Below are 13,032 nucleotides of genomic sequence, written 5' to 3' on the forward strand. Positions count from 1 at the left end.
ACAGGGATGCTGCAGCTGTCTGGATTGGGACCAACCATTCTCTCTGCTCCTCTCCCAGGTGACCTCTTGCCAGCAGATGGCATCCTGATCCAAGGCAATGACCTGAAAATAGATGAGAGCTCACTGACGGGAGAGTCTGACCAAGTCAGAAAATCACTTGAAAAAGACCCCATGCTGCTGTCAGGTGAGGCTGCTCCTCCATTTGAAGTCCCAAAGCTGTCAACATGGCATTTAGAATTACTGATTTGATTGGGATGGGGTACTGGCCATCTTTTTGCTGCTGAATTGTGGCTCCCAGCCCTAGAGCAGCTTTGTATTATGAGAAATACGGGGATGGCAGCGGGGCCTTTGCCTCGTCCCCTTGTCACAAGGGCTGCTGTGGTATCTGCAGATGACCTAGGGAGGGAGCCTTAGCTGACATGGGTTTTTGGGGATAGTGGGAGCTCTGTACTGCGCCCTTTCTCATCATGCCTTCCTGCTTTGCCAGGTACCCATGTGATGGAGGGCTCTGGGCGGATGGTGGTTACTGCAGTGGGAATCAATTCCCAGACTGGAATCATCTTCACTCTGTTGGGTGCAGGAGAAGGAGATGAGGAAAAGAAGGTGAAGAAAGGTAAGGGGATTTCTGAAGTCTGCTTCTTCCCACCTGTTGCCATTCTCCCTTCCCTGGGAAGCACCTGCCAGTGTGTGACAAGCTCCGTCCACAGCAATGGGATGTGATTGTGCGTTAGTGCGTGTGACACAGACAGGTATGGTGAGCTCTCGGTCCAATGTAGGATGTGCTGCAAGAGGAAAGTCTTTTGTGTACTTAGATCTCAGCTCCCTGGCTCTTTTCAGTCATAGCTCCATCTCTCTTGTCCATCCAGCTGTAGTCTGGTGTTGGAGGCTGGGTGTGAGGGGAATGGGACTGGGGGTGATGCTGTGTGACGCTTTGTAGGGAGCTCATCGCCCACCCTGTGGTTGGAGGGTGAGTTCTGACTGCCTGCAAGATGCCAGCAGCCCATGCTGTGCCATCAGGACTTGGCTGAAAATTTCTGTTGGCATCTCTGAGTTGCCTGGACTGAGAGGTGAAAGCACAGGAAATGAGAAGAGGGTGAGGAGGGATCTGTGCCTCGTGGGTGAGGAAGAGGAGAGGGACCAGCTGAGATGTCTCCAATTGTGCTGGGATGTGAACTCTTTCCAGCTTCAGCTCTGCCCTCTTGCTGCTTCATCACAGTGCTTCTTTATCCCTGAGGATCCCAAGCTCTTGTTGATGTGATCTGGGCTGGAGCATCTAGGGCATAGCCCAGCTTGGAGATGGGATCACGGAGAGAGAAAGCTGTTGGAGCTAACAGCAGAGTGCTTGAGGTCCAGGTGTGGTGCTTGGTGGTTATTTTCCTTGTCCTCATGCTCTGTCACTTGATCCCAATGCAAACCTAGCTATGTGTTCAGTGCTGGGACCTTGCAGCTGTCAATTTGGGACTAAAACTTAGGAGAATGCTGCCCTGACTCACCTCTTGTTGTGCTGCTGAGGGGAAGGGGGGGAGGGAGAAACCAGGTCTCTGGTCTATAAACCCCTTCATTGTATGCTGCTTGTTTAGATAACAGCAGCCCTGCACTTTTCATATGATGGAGGCCCATTAGGGAACCCCAAAATGGGGACCTTGCCTGCTGCAGACTTGGGGTGATCTGTGCTGTGTAGTGCTGCCCATTATTGGGGGAGATGAGTGTGGATGATCTCATGCTGTGCAGAGATCAGGCTCTGCTTGTGGCTTCTCCTCAGAGGTCTGAGATGCCCTGGTACCCTGCAGAGCTCTGGTGGGGTTTATAGCGGATGCTTTGCAGCTGGGGATGTCTGAAGCAATGAGGTCAGGGTGCTGTGGAGCTCCAGGTCCTTGCTGTGCTGGGGTGCAGGATTGCCTCTGGCAGGTGAGGTGAGCTGTCTGGGGTCCCGCATTCAGTGCCTGATGACAGTGAGCCCACAGCAGAGGTGCTGCTGGAGCAGTATGTGTAGCCCCTTGGAGGAGGGCTGACCCTTCCTATCCCTCTGTCTGGTCTGTGTGCTCAGCCCTGCACCCTTTCTCTCTTTGAACAGGTAAAAAAACCGGAGCCCCTGAAAATCGCAACAAAGGTAACCAGCCTCTCCATCCTTTGAACCAGCACCACACTAACTACAAAGCATTCCTCCTTCCTTCTTCTCATGAGTCTGTGCTCTTTGCTACTCTGGCGGGACTCTCGCCTCGTTTTCCTGGGAGAGGGTGCAATGGTCCCACAGCTCCGGCACAATGGGATCAATGCCCCATGGCCTCTGCTTGGGGTGCAGTCTTTGGGAAGGGAAGACAAGCCTATTCCTGGCAGTTCAGACTGCTGGCACAGCATCCCTTGGTGCAAAGCAAGTCCCTATTGACATGACCTAGTGGCTCTGAAGCATTTGTGCTGCTTTCCTGCAGGGTGTGTATTTTGGCATGGTGGGGCAAGAGGCACAGGTCACATCCTCCTGGGATAAATCTCCTGTGAGACCCGGCCTGTGTGGTGGTTGCACCCTCTCCTCCCATGGCCTCGACTCCGTGAGCGTCTCCTCGCCGGTGTTTCTCACCCTGTTCTTTGCAGGCTGTGGAGGAAGCCCATTTCTGCACCTCTCTCTCCACCCCTCTCTCTCTTTCTTTCCTCTCAGCAGTTTTGCCCTCCTTCCTGCCAGATGTGTCTGGGTGCTTGTTTTGTCCGTGTTGTTGTAACTGTGGAGGTGTCAGGGCAGCCTGGGGCTGTCTCTGACCATTGAGCAGTGGCTGCCAGGAGGGGATGGGTCCTGGGGCTGCTGTGGGGTGGTTTTGCTGCTCCCCCAGCCCAGCAGATCTCAGCCTTTGCTCCACCATCCCACCCCATGCCGCCCAACCCAGCTGGGATTTTTTAGCTGAGGGGAGGCCATGGAGCTGGGCTACGGAAGCCTGGCCTTTTTGGGTCCTAAGAACATAATGGACAGCTTGGGGCTGGGATTGTAGGAGCTGGTTCACTCCTCTTTCAACTCCTTTGGAATGTCTTAACTGTTCTCCTCCATCTCACCTCTCCAGTGCTCTTATATGTAATGGATTCCTGCTGAGCCTCCAGAAGGGCTTTAAAAAGGGCATTAAACCGCAGAAGAGGGGTACAGAGCAGAGAGAAGTCCTCTACAAGCTTGACCCACTGTGTTGTAGCTGGGGTGGGGTCTGCTGGTGCACTGGAGCTGCTTTGGGGCAAACCCAGCATGCTTTTCTTGTGCTGCAGGGTGTGAAGCAGCTGGGGAGAGGTTGGAGATGTCCTGCCTGTGCCCGGCAGCCAGGTTAGGGATCTCTGGCAGCACTTCTGTGACCCATAGCCAGCGTCAGCCCCAGGACCCTTCCTGCATGGGGCTGGGGCATGGGGTAGATGTAAAGACTGCCCCATAGAGAGGCAACAGGGCCCCAGGACAAGAGATTTCCATGTGCTCGGATATGTGTGTCATGGAGGATGGTTTGTGCTCTGGGTTTTCTCTCTTTCCCACCACCGTATTTCTCAGTGGTGTCCTGCAGATCTCCCTGGTCTCTCTCCTACTCACACGTGGTGTCTTATTTTGCCCTGGGGCTGTAGCTAAAACTCAGGATGGTGTGGCCTTAGAGATCCAACCCTTGAAGAGCCAGGAAGGGGTGGAAAATGAGGAGAAGGAGAAGAAGAAAGTGAAGGTGCCCAAGAAGGAGAAGTCTGTGCTCCAAGGGAAGCTGACGCGCCTTGCAGTCCAGATTGGGAAGGCAGGTGAGCCATCACCCCGGGTGTCTCACTGGAGGTGGGACAGTGGGAGGGGGCTGATCCCTGCTTGCCATCCCTGTGTCCCCTCACTTGCTGCTTGGCATCCTCTCCCAGGGTTGATTATGTCAGCCATCACGGTGATCATCTTGGTGCTGTACTTTGTCATCGACACCTTTGGGGTACAGCGTCGGCCCTGGCTGGCAGAATGCACCCCCATCTACATCCAGTACTTTGTCAAGTTCTTCATCATCGGTGTCACCGTGCTGGTAGTGGCTGTGCCTGAAGGGCTCCCACTGGCAGTCACCATCTCCCTGGCCTACTCAGTGAAGGTGAGACCAGTAGGGGCATGGTGGGTGTGGAGAAGTGTGATGGGAATGTTCAGGCTTTTGGCTTTAACCTTCCTGGTCATGCTGCAGAAAATGATGAAGGACAACAACCTTGTGAGGCACTTGGATGCTTGTGAGACCATGGGTAATGCCACCGCCATCTGCTCAGACAAGACCGGCACGCTCACAATGAACCGAATGACTGTGGTGCAGGCCTACGTGGGGGACACCCACTATCGCCAGATTCCTGACCCTGAAGCCATCTTGCCCAAGGTCCTGGACCTCATTGTCAATGGTGTTGCCATCAACTCTGCCTACACATCCAAGATCCTGGTGAGTTGGCTCTTGAGAACCACAGCCTTACGTTCCCACTGTTGGCCATCGCTACTGCTTCCATCCCACTGTGTTCTGCAGTGCCCAGGTTTGACATTTCTTTTCCTTTCCCTTTTTCCTCCAGCCACCAGAGAAGGAAGGGGGGCTACCCCGGCAAGTGGGGAACAAGACAGAGTGTGCCTTGCTGGGCTTTGTGCTGGACCTGAAGCAGGATTATCAGGCTGTGCGGAATGAGGTGCCAGAGGAGAAGCTGTACAAAGTCTATACCTTCAACTCTGTGCGCAAGTCCATGAGCACAGTACTCAAGAACAGTGACAACAGCTTCCGCATGTACAGCAAGGGAGCCTCTGAGATCATCCTCCGCAAGTAACTGTCGTCCCCCCCCTCCACGCTGAGTCCTCTCCCCAACCCACCTGCCCCATGGACTTTGAGCTCTCAGAGCGGTGTTGAGCTGTTCTGGGGGATTGCAGGGTGAAGGGGACCCAGTGCTTGAGGAGGGGGGAAAGAAAGTGTGAGCATCAGGAAGTGCTGCTGTGCAAAGTGTTAGCTCTTTTTAGGGTGTCTCTAGTAAGGCTATAGGGGTACTGGGTGAGAGGTACTCATTTTACAGATGGGGGAAACTGGGTGGTGGAAGGAGGGGACTGCTGAACAGCCACAAGCAGTCTCCCTTACTCTCCTGTCCTGTCCTGTGGTAGGTGCACCAAGATTCTGGACAAGAATGGTGACCCCCGGATGTTCAAAGTGAAGGATCGAGATGAGATGGTGAAGAAGGTGATTGAGCCTATGGCTTGCCATGGGCTGCGGACCATCTGCCTGGCCTTCCGTGACTTCCCTGCTGACACTGAGCCTGACTGGGACAGTGAGAATGAGATCCTGTCTGACCTGACGTGCATTGCTGTGGTGGGGATAGAGGACCCTGTGCGGCCAGAGGTACTGTGGCCCCCATGTGGCTCTGACAGCCCATCACCCAGCTGTGCTCCTGGTCCAGGAGCCTCTCTTCATGATGTTTAAGAATATGAGCCCCTTACAAAAGCATGAGCATCTCCTGTGCATCTGTCCCCAGAGTGCCTCACACTACCATGTGCTGGCATTGCCCTTTCCTGCACAGGCAGAGGGACCAGGTGGCAGCCTGCTTCCACTCAGATTCCCCTCACTTGCTGCTCTAGGGCTCTTTGCACAAGCCCAGCTGGTTCTGTGTGCAGTTGTCAGATATAGGGAGGCACCAGGCGGGTGTGATGAGGATGCTGGATAGGGCAGGACTGACCAGCTCGTTCTTTCATGCAGCCTCATCATGGGGTGCCAGGCCAGGTGGCTGACCTAATGCAATAAGCCCCCTGCTACCTGCCTCTTTATTTGCATTTTGGAGTTTGCCCCTATGCTCCAGCCTTGCTTGCATTTTTCCTTATTAGATATTGAAGTATCTGGGTCTGGGAATTGCATTACAGATGTCCTGTCTGCACTGACTCTGGAGGTTGTGATTCAATTTGCAAATTTCTCACCAATATCCTCTTCCCCCACTGCTCCATAACAGGTAAACCCATTAGTGCAGCAACATGTTGCCAGAGCAGCGTGGGGTTGGGGCAGGAGGAATGCCCCCATTTGTGTGAGCTGCCTAACTGTGCCTTGTGATGGGGAGAAGGCAATGAGGTTCTGTTCCCTTGAGGGGTCTGCTCTGAACAGGGCTGCAAGGGGTGCTCTGATCTCTTGGGGCTTCTCCATCCCTTGGGGATAAAAGAGTTGAGCTGGCTCTGGGTGGGGTGTGTTGGTTCAGCATGTTGTCCCCCACCTGAGCCGTGGGTAGATGTAAATGGCTTGTGGCACCACTGAGACTGTGGCCTAAGTGCTCTGCCCACCCCTTGCCTGTCCACATCCCCAGGTGCCAGATGCCATCCTGAAGTGCCAGCGTGCAGGCATCACTGTCCGCATGGTGACTGGGGACAACATCAACACTGCCCGTGCCATTGCCACCAAGTGTGGCATCCTGCTGCCTGGAGAGGACTTCCTATGCCTGGAGGGGAAGGAGTTCAACCGGCTCATCCGCAATGAGAAGGGCGAGGTGGGAGAGCAGCAAAGGGCTCTGCAGTGGGGTGGCTGGCTGCTTTGGTGGTCACACTCCGGTGAGGCAGGAGGCGTTTGGAAGTCCCTGTGCCTCCTCACACCCACCCTGTCCTGCAGGTGGAACAGGAACAGCTGGACAAGGTCTGGCCCAAGCTGCGTGTGCTGGCCCGCTCATCCCCAACAGATAAGCACACGCTAGTCAAAGGTGGGTGCGTGCCTGCTCCTGGTGCTTGCCACCTTTCCCCCAAGTGCCCCGGGCTGCTCTGCCCAGCTGCTTCTTGCAGTGTGATCTCTGCTAGAGCGTGCCCTCAAAGCTAACGTTTGCTGCGCTCCTTGCTCCCCATTGCAGGCATTATTGACAGCACTGTTGGTGACCAGCGGCAGGTGGTGGCTGTCACCGGAGATGGAACCAATGATGGTCCCGCTCTGAAGAAAGCTGATGTTGGATTTGCTATGGTACAGAAGGGAGTGGGTTTGCCAGCAGGTGCTCCCTGGCTGTGGGGAGTGGCCTTTGCTTTTCAGGCAGAGGAACTGAGGACCTACATGATTGTTAAATTCTCTCTGGAGCAGTGGAACTCTTTTTCCAAGTCTTCCTTAAGGGCTTAAAATGGAGAAATAAACCTGTTCAGTGCTTGGTGTGAATTCTCAGGAATCTTCTAGGACTGCTAGCAAGTGATTGGAAAACAGTCCTCCAATAGCCTGGGTTAGGGGTGGGTTTTTCTGACCCACTGCTTTGCTTGCATCCTCCCAGAGCAGCAGTCAAACAGTAACCTTGTGCTGTGCTGCCCAGCTTTTCTCTGAAGCTCGTGCTCTGCAAAATTTAGGGGTTCCCATCCAAAACAGTTCTTGCAAGTCTCAAGTGAGGGGAAAACACCGGGGAATTGTCTCCTTGCAGGGTGTTTCAGGGTGTGCTTGATATGTTGCATTTTCTGGAAAGAAAAGCAGTGTTGCAGAGCTGGGTGTGGAGCTTGTCCTGTGACTTACCCCTGCCCACTTTCTTCCTGGCCCTTAAGGGCATTGCAGGCACCGATGTTGCAAAGGAGGCTTCAGACATCATCCTGACGGATGACAACTTCACCAGCATCGTCAAGGCGGTGATGTGGGGTCGCAATGTGTATGACAGCATCTCCAAGTTCCTACAGTTCCAGTTGACTGTTAACGTGGTGGCTGTCATCGTGGCTTTCACAGGCGCCTGCATCACACAGGTATGGGGCTGCTGCTCTCAGCAGAGGAGTGGAGCACCGTGCAAAATAGAGGTAAAAATGGGCTGGTTTAGTTGGTATGTCATGTTCTCCATGCTCTCCCTGCAGGATTCTCCCCTGAAAGCTGTGCAGATGCTGTGGGTGAACCTGATCATGGACACATTTGCCTCCTTAGCACTGGCCACAGAGCCTCCATCTGAATCCCTGCTGCTCCGCAAGCCATATGGCCGCAACAAGCCACTCATCTCCCGCACCATGATGAAGAACATCCTGGGACACGCTGTGTACCAGCTGACTATCATTTTCACACTACTTTTTGCGGGTGAGCTTTGAGACCCTAAGGAATTGGGGGGATTAGCCCAATTATTATTGGTGGTATTATAATCAGAGGGCTTATACTGAGTGCATTCTGTACTTCAGTGGCTGAAGGTTTCAACCAGGAAAGCAAATTTTCTGTATTTTTATGGCCTTTTTAAGGAAATGATGGTTTAGTGGGGTTGGTGTGGGGGAATCCAGGTGGGTCAAGGGATCTTCACTGAGAGCCTGGGACTCTTAATTCCACCTCCACCAGTGTGGAGAAGATGAGATCCCATTCCTTTTCTCCCTGCCCGTGTCCCACCTCAAACCTCTTTTCTGCTTAGGGGAGAAGCTGTTTGACATTGACAGTGGTCGGAACGCTCCATTGCATTCCCCACCCACTGAGCACTACACCATCGTCTTCAACACCTTTGTCATGATGCAGTTATTCAATGAGATCAATGCACGCAAGATTCACGGGGAGAGGAATGTCTTTGAGGCCATCTACCGCAACCCCATCTTCTGCACAGTGGTGCTGGGGACGTTTGCAGCCCAGGTGAGGCTGCGTGGGCACAGCATGGGTAGAAAGGAATGGGTGGTGGGACTGGAAGGGGTCAGTGACACAGGGAGGACCTGCTTGTGCTGCAGTTCCTCTCTAGCAGCTTCTCAGTGACTCCAAAGCTGACAACTGGGGGCTAAATTGACTGGGGAGGTTCCAGGGCTGGATAGCCAGCTTGTGCCTCTGGTGGCCTTACTGGTCTAGATGGGAGGATCTAACCCTCATCTCAGGGAGGGGGAGAAGATCTGTGGGTCTGGAGGATCTTTTCTTCCTGTGACTACCTATCGTTGTAGCCTTGTAAGCTTCCAGTGTGTGACTTGTTCTCTCCTGTGCTGTAGATCATCATTGTGGAGTTTGGTGGGAAGCCATTCAGCTGCTCTGGGCTCACTCTGAGCCAGTGGTTCTGGTGTATATTTATTGGAGTGGGAGAACTCCTCTGGGGCCAGGTAAGAACCAGCCTATATGAAAATCAAACTCCTGACCCTTCTTACCCAGCTGTAACCCTAGCCAAGCCTGCTTTTCCTCTTCCAACTGCTTCAGTCTCAGATTCTCCCTAGCATTTATTCAAGGCTGGGGATGGTGATGCTCCATCCCAACCCCATACCAGCAGAGAGGAAGCTGCTGGTGGGTTCCTTGCTTCCACACTACTTGCCTGAGGTGGGATGTCTCAGCTGAGCTGCTCTGCCTGCCTCTCCCCAGCTGATCTGCACGGTCCCCACCAGCCGCCTGAAGTTCCTGAAGGAAGCTGGGCATGGCATCACCAAGGAGGAGATCCCAGAGGAAGAGCTACCAGAGGATGTGGATGAGATTGACCATGCTGAGATGGAGCTGCGGCGTGGGCAGATCCTATGGTTCAGGGGTCTCAACAGGATACAGACGCAGGTAATGTGGGGCAGTGGGTCCTGTGGGCCTTTCTTCTCTCTCTTTTTCTCTTTCCCTTTTCTTTCTAGGGGCTCCGTCTGGAAAGAGGTGACAGCCACTGCTCAGACGATGCCATCATCTCCTGTGCCTTCCTGGGTCTGTCCTGGTTTTGGGAAACCAGGTTTTGGGAAACCAGGGCAGCCTGACTTTCTGGGACAGCCTGGGGTGGGCAGGGGGTGGTACAGGTTCTGTTCTGACACACAATGTGGCCAATGGGCACCTTGCTGGTAGCAGAGCAGTGCTGGAGCTGCAGTGATCCCAGAGGGATCAGCCCCATGGAGCTGCAGCATGGAGCACTGAGCTCTCTCCTGCTCTGCCTCTGGGGCTCTTACAGTAAGGCTGTTTTCCACTTCAGGCTGAGGTGAGCTCATATAGACCTTGGGCAGTCTGAGATGGCTGGGGAAGGCGTCTGCCCCTTGTCAAAAGGTTGCTGGAGCTTCCAAGAGCTGGCTGTGCTCTCTGAGCTCAGGACCTCAGGCTGAGTCTGGCTCCCTCGGTCCTTGAGGAGAGCTCTGCTCCAAGGGGGGGGTGGCTGTGGACAAGCATCACCTCCCTCTGCCCTTGGGGGCACTTTCCATCCCTCCCGGCCAGCTCTTCTGCTCCATGTCTGCTGCTCTTGGCCCTGCAGCAGGGAAAGGGAGGAGAATTGGTAAATATGATTTTTACATCAGTTGTTTCTCTGACTTTTTTTTTTTTTTTTTTTTCTTCCTGAGAGGTATTTTTTGTTGTTGTTGTTGTGTTTTTTTTCCCTGCCCTGCCTCCTCAGTGGTTGGCTGTTTGGGGCAGGGGGATCTCCTGCAGTGAGGTCTCTGCCCTTTTTCCCCGTGAGGCCCAGGATGGAGCTGCCTCAGGGAGCAAAGCTTGGGGCTGCTATGTTACCCTTTATTTGCACTTCTCAGGCCTTGTAACAGATCAAGTTGACTGAAGCGGCCCAAGTGCAGGCACTGGAGCTAGCATAGCAGCTGTGTCATGTTGCTTTGGTTTGGCTACTCTTTGAGATTTTTGCCTCGAGGGTTTCAAGGCGAAAGGCAATGCTAGCAGGGGCTGAGCTGTCCCTGGGAGCCCTGGCTCAGGTCAGGAAGCAATCCCAATGTCCTGGTAGGTATGGACAGCCAGAAGTCAGGCATGCTGCTGGCTCTGTGCCTGTGCATTGTGTCCGTGGGCTCTGGATTCTGTCCTGTAAGCTGTGGTGGACCTGTTGCAGCACCTAGGAGCATTGTTCCCCACTGCGGTTGCTAGCAAATCTTGAAACCTCTTGAGCACATTTTTATAACTGTGGTGCCCCACATGTGAAGCAGAGCAGCAACAGATCAAACCTGAGCAGTTTAGAGGAGTCTGTTCCCACCTGGCATGCCTTAAACAGGCCATGTTCCTTGTGGCCAGCCTGGTATGCTGGAGCAGGGTGTCCCTCTGTGGATGGAGGTCAGACACAAAGCAGAGTGTGAGGCAACTGTGGGGTCAGTGAGAGCTGCATGTGGGTCTGGAGAAAGCATCCTTTCCCCTGGGAAGCAGAGAGGGGCTGACGCAGGGCAAGGGACAGCCAAGGGGACATGAGTCAGGGAAGCCTCTGGACAATGCTTGGTCCCTCTTTCCCCACAGTGTGCCATGGGTGTAGCATCCTGGCTCCTTCCTTGCCTACTCTACCAGCTCTGTTTATGGGCTTTGTGTTATTCTGGGGTAGAGGCTGTGGAATGCATAGGATGCTATGGTCCTGTGTACCCGCTGCATTCCAGCATCGAGCCCCGTGGGGCTGCAGGTCCACAAATTCTTTCCCAGTGCAATTTTCCAGGCTGCCAGCTCACATCTCTGCTGCCCTCTCTCTCTCTGCTCGTCCTGCAGCTCTGGGGATGACCTGGGTTGTTCCCGGTGCTGCTCCCCCTCACCTCATCTCTTGGTGTTGGAACAAACCCTACACCTTTTGCACCCTCGAGGACTGGAAACCCACCTCTCCTTTGCCCCCATGCACTGACCAAACCTGTATAGGTTTTTGGGAGTGCAGGCTGGGGCGGGGGTTGGCTCTCTCATTCTTCCTCCTCCATCTCTCCGTCCTTCTTCCTTCCTATCCCTGTGTGTCTACCCCAACCCTGCTCCCTCTGTCCCTGACCCCTGTCTTTGTTTCTGGCTGGGGCAATGCTATCTCACTCTCTGATTCTTTGCAGATGGACGTAGTTTACACATTCCAGACCGGCGCCTCCTCTTTGCAGGGAGCCCTCAGGAGACAGCCTTCCATCGTGAGCCAGCACCACGATGTAAAAAATGTTTCTAGCCCAACCCATGTAGCTCTTTCCTCCGTCAATTCCACTCCCACCACTTCTGCTGTTGCTGCTGCTGCATCTTCTCCTGCGGGCAGTGAGTGATAGTCTATTACAATGCATGACTTCTAATAACCACAGAGCACTGCACAACCTGACCCAGCCTGCGCTCTTTCCCTCTGACCCACTGTTTTCGAAAGTGAAGGATGGGGTAGAAGATGGTGTTTATTTATTTATTTATTTATTTATTTTAAAAAAAGCTGTTGGATCTTTAACAAGTTGGTGATAATTTTTGGTCCTTCCCTCACCCCATGCCTTGTTGCTTTCTTCTTTTTTTTTTTTTCCACCTCTTCTCCTTTGCAGGATTGGAGTGTGAGTCCACCCTCCTGAGGGGGGGGTGATGCAAAATTGGTGGTTCTGGCTGAAAGAATTGTGCTAATTTCTGAGCAGCTCAGAGCACCACTATGAGAGGGGTGTGCTGTTTGTGCCCAAACGCTGCCAGTTCTTTGCAGCACAGCTCTACCCAGCCCCAGGAGCTGGTGGAGAGATTGCTTTTCTGGAGCCCTACATTTGGAAGCAAAGCAACCTCTCAGCCCTTCCTACAGCACACTGCTGGGGCTGGCTGAGCTGTGGAGCCGTGCTGCCTGCATGCTCTCTGCCTCTTGCCTTATGTGTGAGTGACAGTGGGGGGGTTTGCTCCCTGCTGCACTCAGCAGTGCAGGAGCAGCTGGGTGCTCCGCATCGCTCGCCCACAGACAGACCCACTGGTTCAGTGTGCAACCTCCCTATCCCAGAGTTAACCTGCATGCCTTGTGGGGCAGGGCAGAGGGCTCCATGCCCAACCTGGAGTACTCACACCCCCGGGGTCCCACAGAGCCCAGCCTTGAGGCTGGAGAAAACCTTGGGCTACACACACGTGCAGCAACTTGGCCGAAGTGTTAATGCTGCCGTGGCAAGGAGCACACCTAAGTTTGTCCCCAGCTCTGCAAGGGATGGTATGGGGGCTCTGCTGGTCCCCTGGTGGCCCTAGAGCATCACCACCCCATGCAGCATCTCAGTGAGGCCAGGCTGGCTGCTCCATTTTATGCCTGCAACTTTCTACATGCAGATGGGGTGGAAAACATGGCTGGACAAAGCTGGATCTTGCTTCTAACAGTGGCTTTCCAGAGCAAAGCAAATCCTGCTCTGATGCAGTGCCCTGTGTTTGTTATGAGCAGAATAATGGCTCATGAGCATGTGAGTGAGGAGTCTGTCTGCAGGGCTGTGAGTAGGTAGTGCATCTTTCTCAGATAATTGGCTTTTTTATTGCATGTTTTTCTTCTTCTGTTCTTATTAAAGAAATACCC

The 13,032-nt window shown here is 53.8% G+C and overlaps 1 protein-coding gene across 10 annotated transcripts in view; it reads left to right on the forward strand.

Moving 5' to 3' along the window:
• The window catches only part of ATP2B4 (ATPase plasma membrane Ca2+ transporting 4), a 34,906-nt gene that overhangs the window by 15,123 nt on the left and 6,751 nt on the right, over positions 1 to 13,032 (forward strand). For 2 of the 10 annotated variants that reach the window (XM_015885301.3, XM_085526967.1), the window contains exons 5-21: positions 59 to 184; positions 488 to 613; positions 2,075 to 2,110; positions 3,583 to 3,744; positions 3,853 to 4,067; positions 4,155 to 4,397; positions 4,522 to 4,763; positions 5,093 to 5,327; positions 6,274 to 6,453; positions 6,573 to 6,660; positions 6,805 to 6,911; positions 7,469 to 7,660; positions 7,766 to 7,979; positions 8,299 to 8,510; positions 8,852 to 8,959; positions 9,213 to 9,395; positions 11,594 to 11,783. In XM_015885301.3, the coding sequence (XP_015740787.1) occupies positions 59 to 184; positions 488 to 613; positions 2,075 to 2,110; positions 3,583 to 3,744; positions 3,853 to 4,067; positions 4,155 to 4,397; positions 4,522 to 4,763; positions 5,093 to 5,327; positions 6,274 to 6,453; positions 6,573 to 6,660; positions 6,805 to 6,911; positions 7,469 to 7,660; positions 7,766 to 7,979; positions 8,299 to 8,510; positions 8,852 to 8,959; positions 9,213 to 9,395; positions 11,594 to 11,783 (2,859 nt within the window). The remainder of the gene's footprint in view (positions 1 to 58; positions 185 to 487; positions 614 to 2,074; positions 2,111 to 3,582; positions 3,745 to 3,852; positions 4,068 to 4,154; positions 4,398 to 4,521; positions 4,764 to 5,092; positions 5,328 to 6,273; positions 6,454 to 6,572; positions 6,661 to 6,804; positions 6,912 to 7,468; positions 7,661 to 7,765; positions 7,980 to 8,298; positions 8,511 to 8,851; positions 8,960 to 9,212; positions 9,396 to 11,593; positions 11,784 to 13,032) is intronic. The other 8 variants (XM_085526963.1, XM_085526964.1, XM_015885298.2 and 5 more) reach the window with 5 other exon arrangements.

Source organism: Coturnix japonica, chromosome 38 (genome assembly GCF_054131305.1).
Source record: "Coturnix japonica strain WE chromosome 38, WE-NBRP24, whole genome shotgun sequence".
Classification (NCBI taxonomy): Eukaryota; Metazoa; Chordata; class Aves; order Galliformes; family Phasianidae; genus Coturnix; species Coturnix japonica.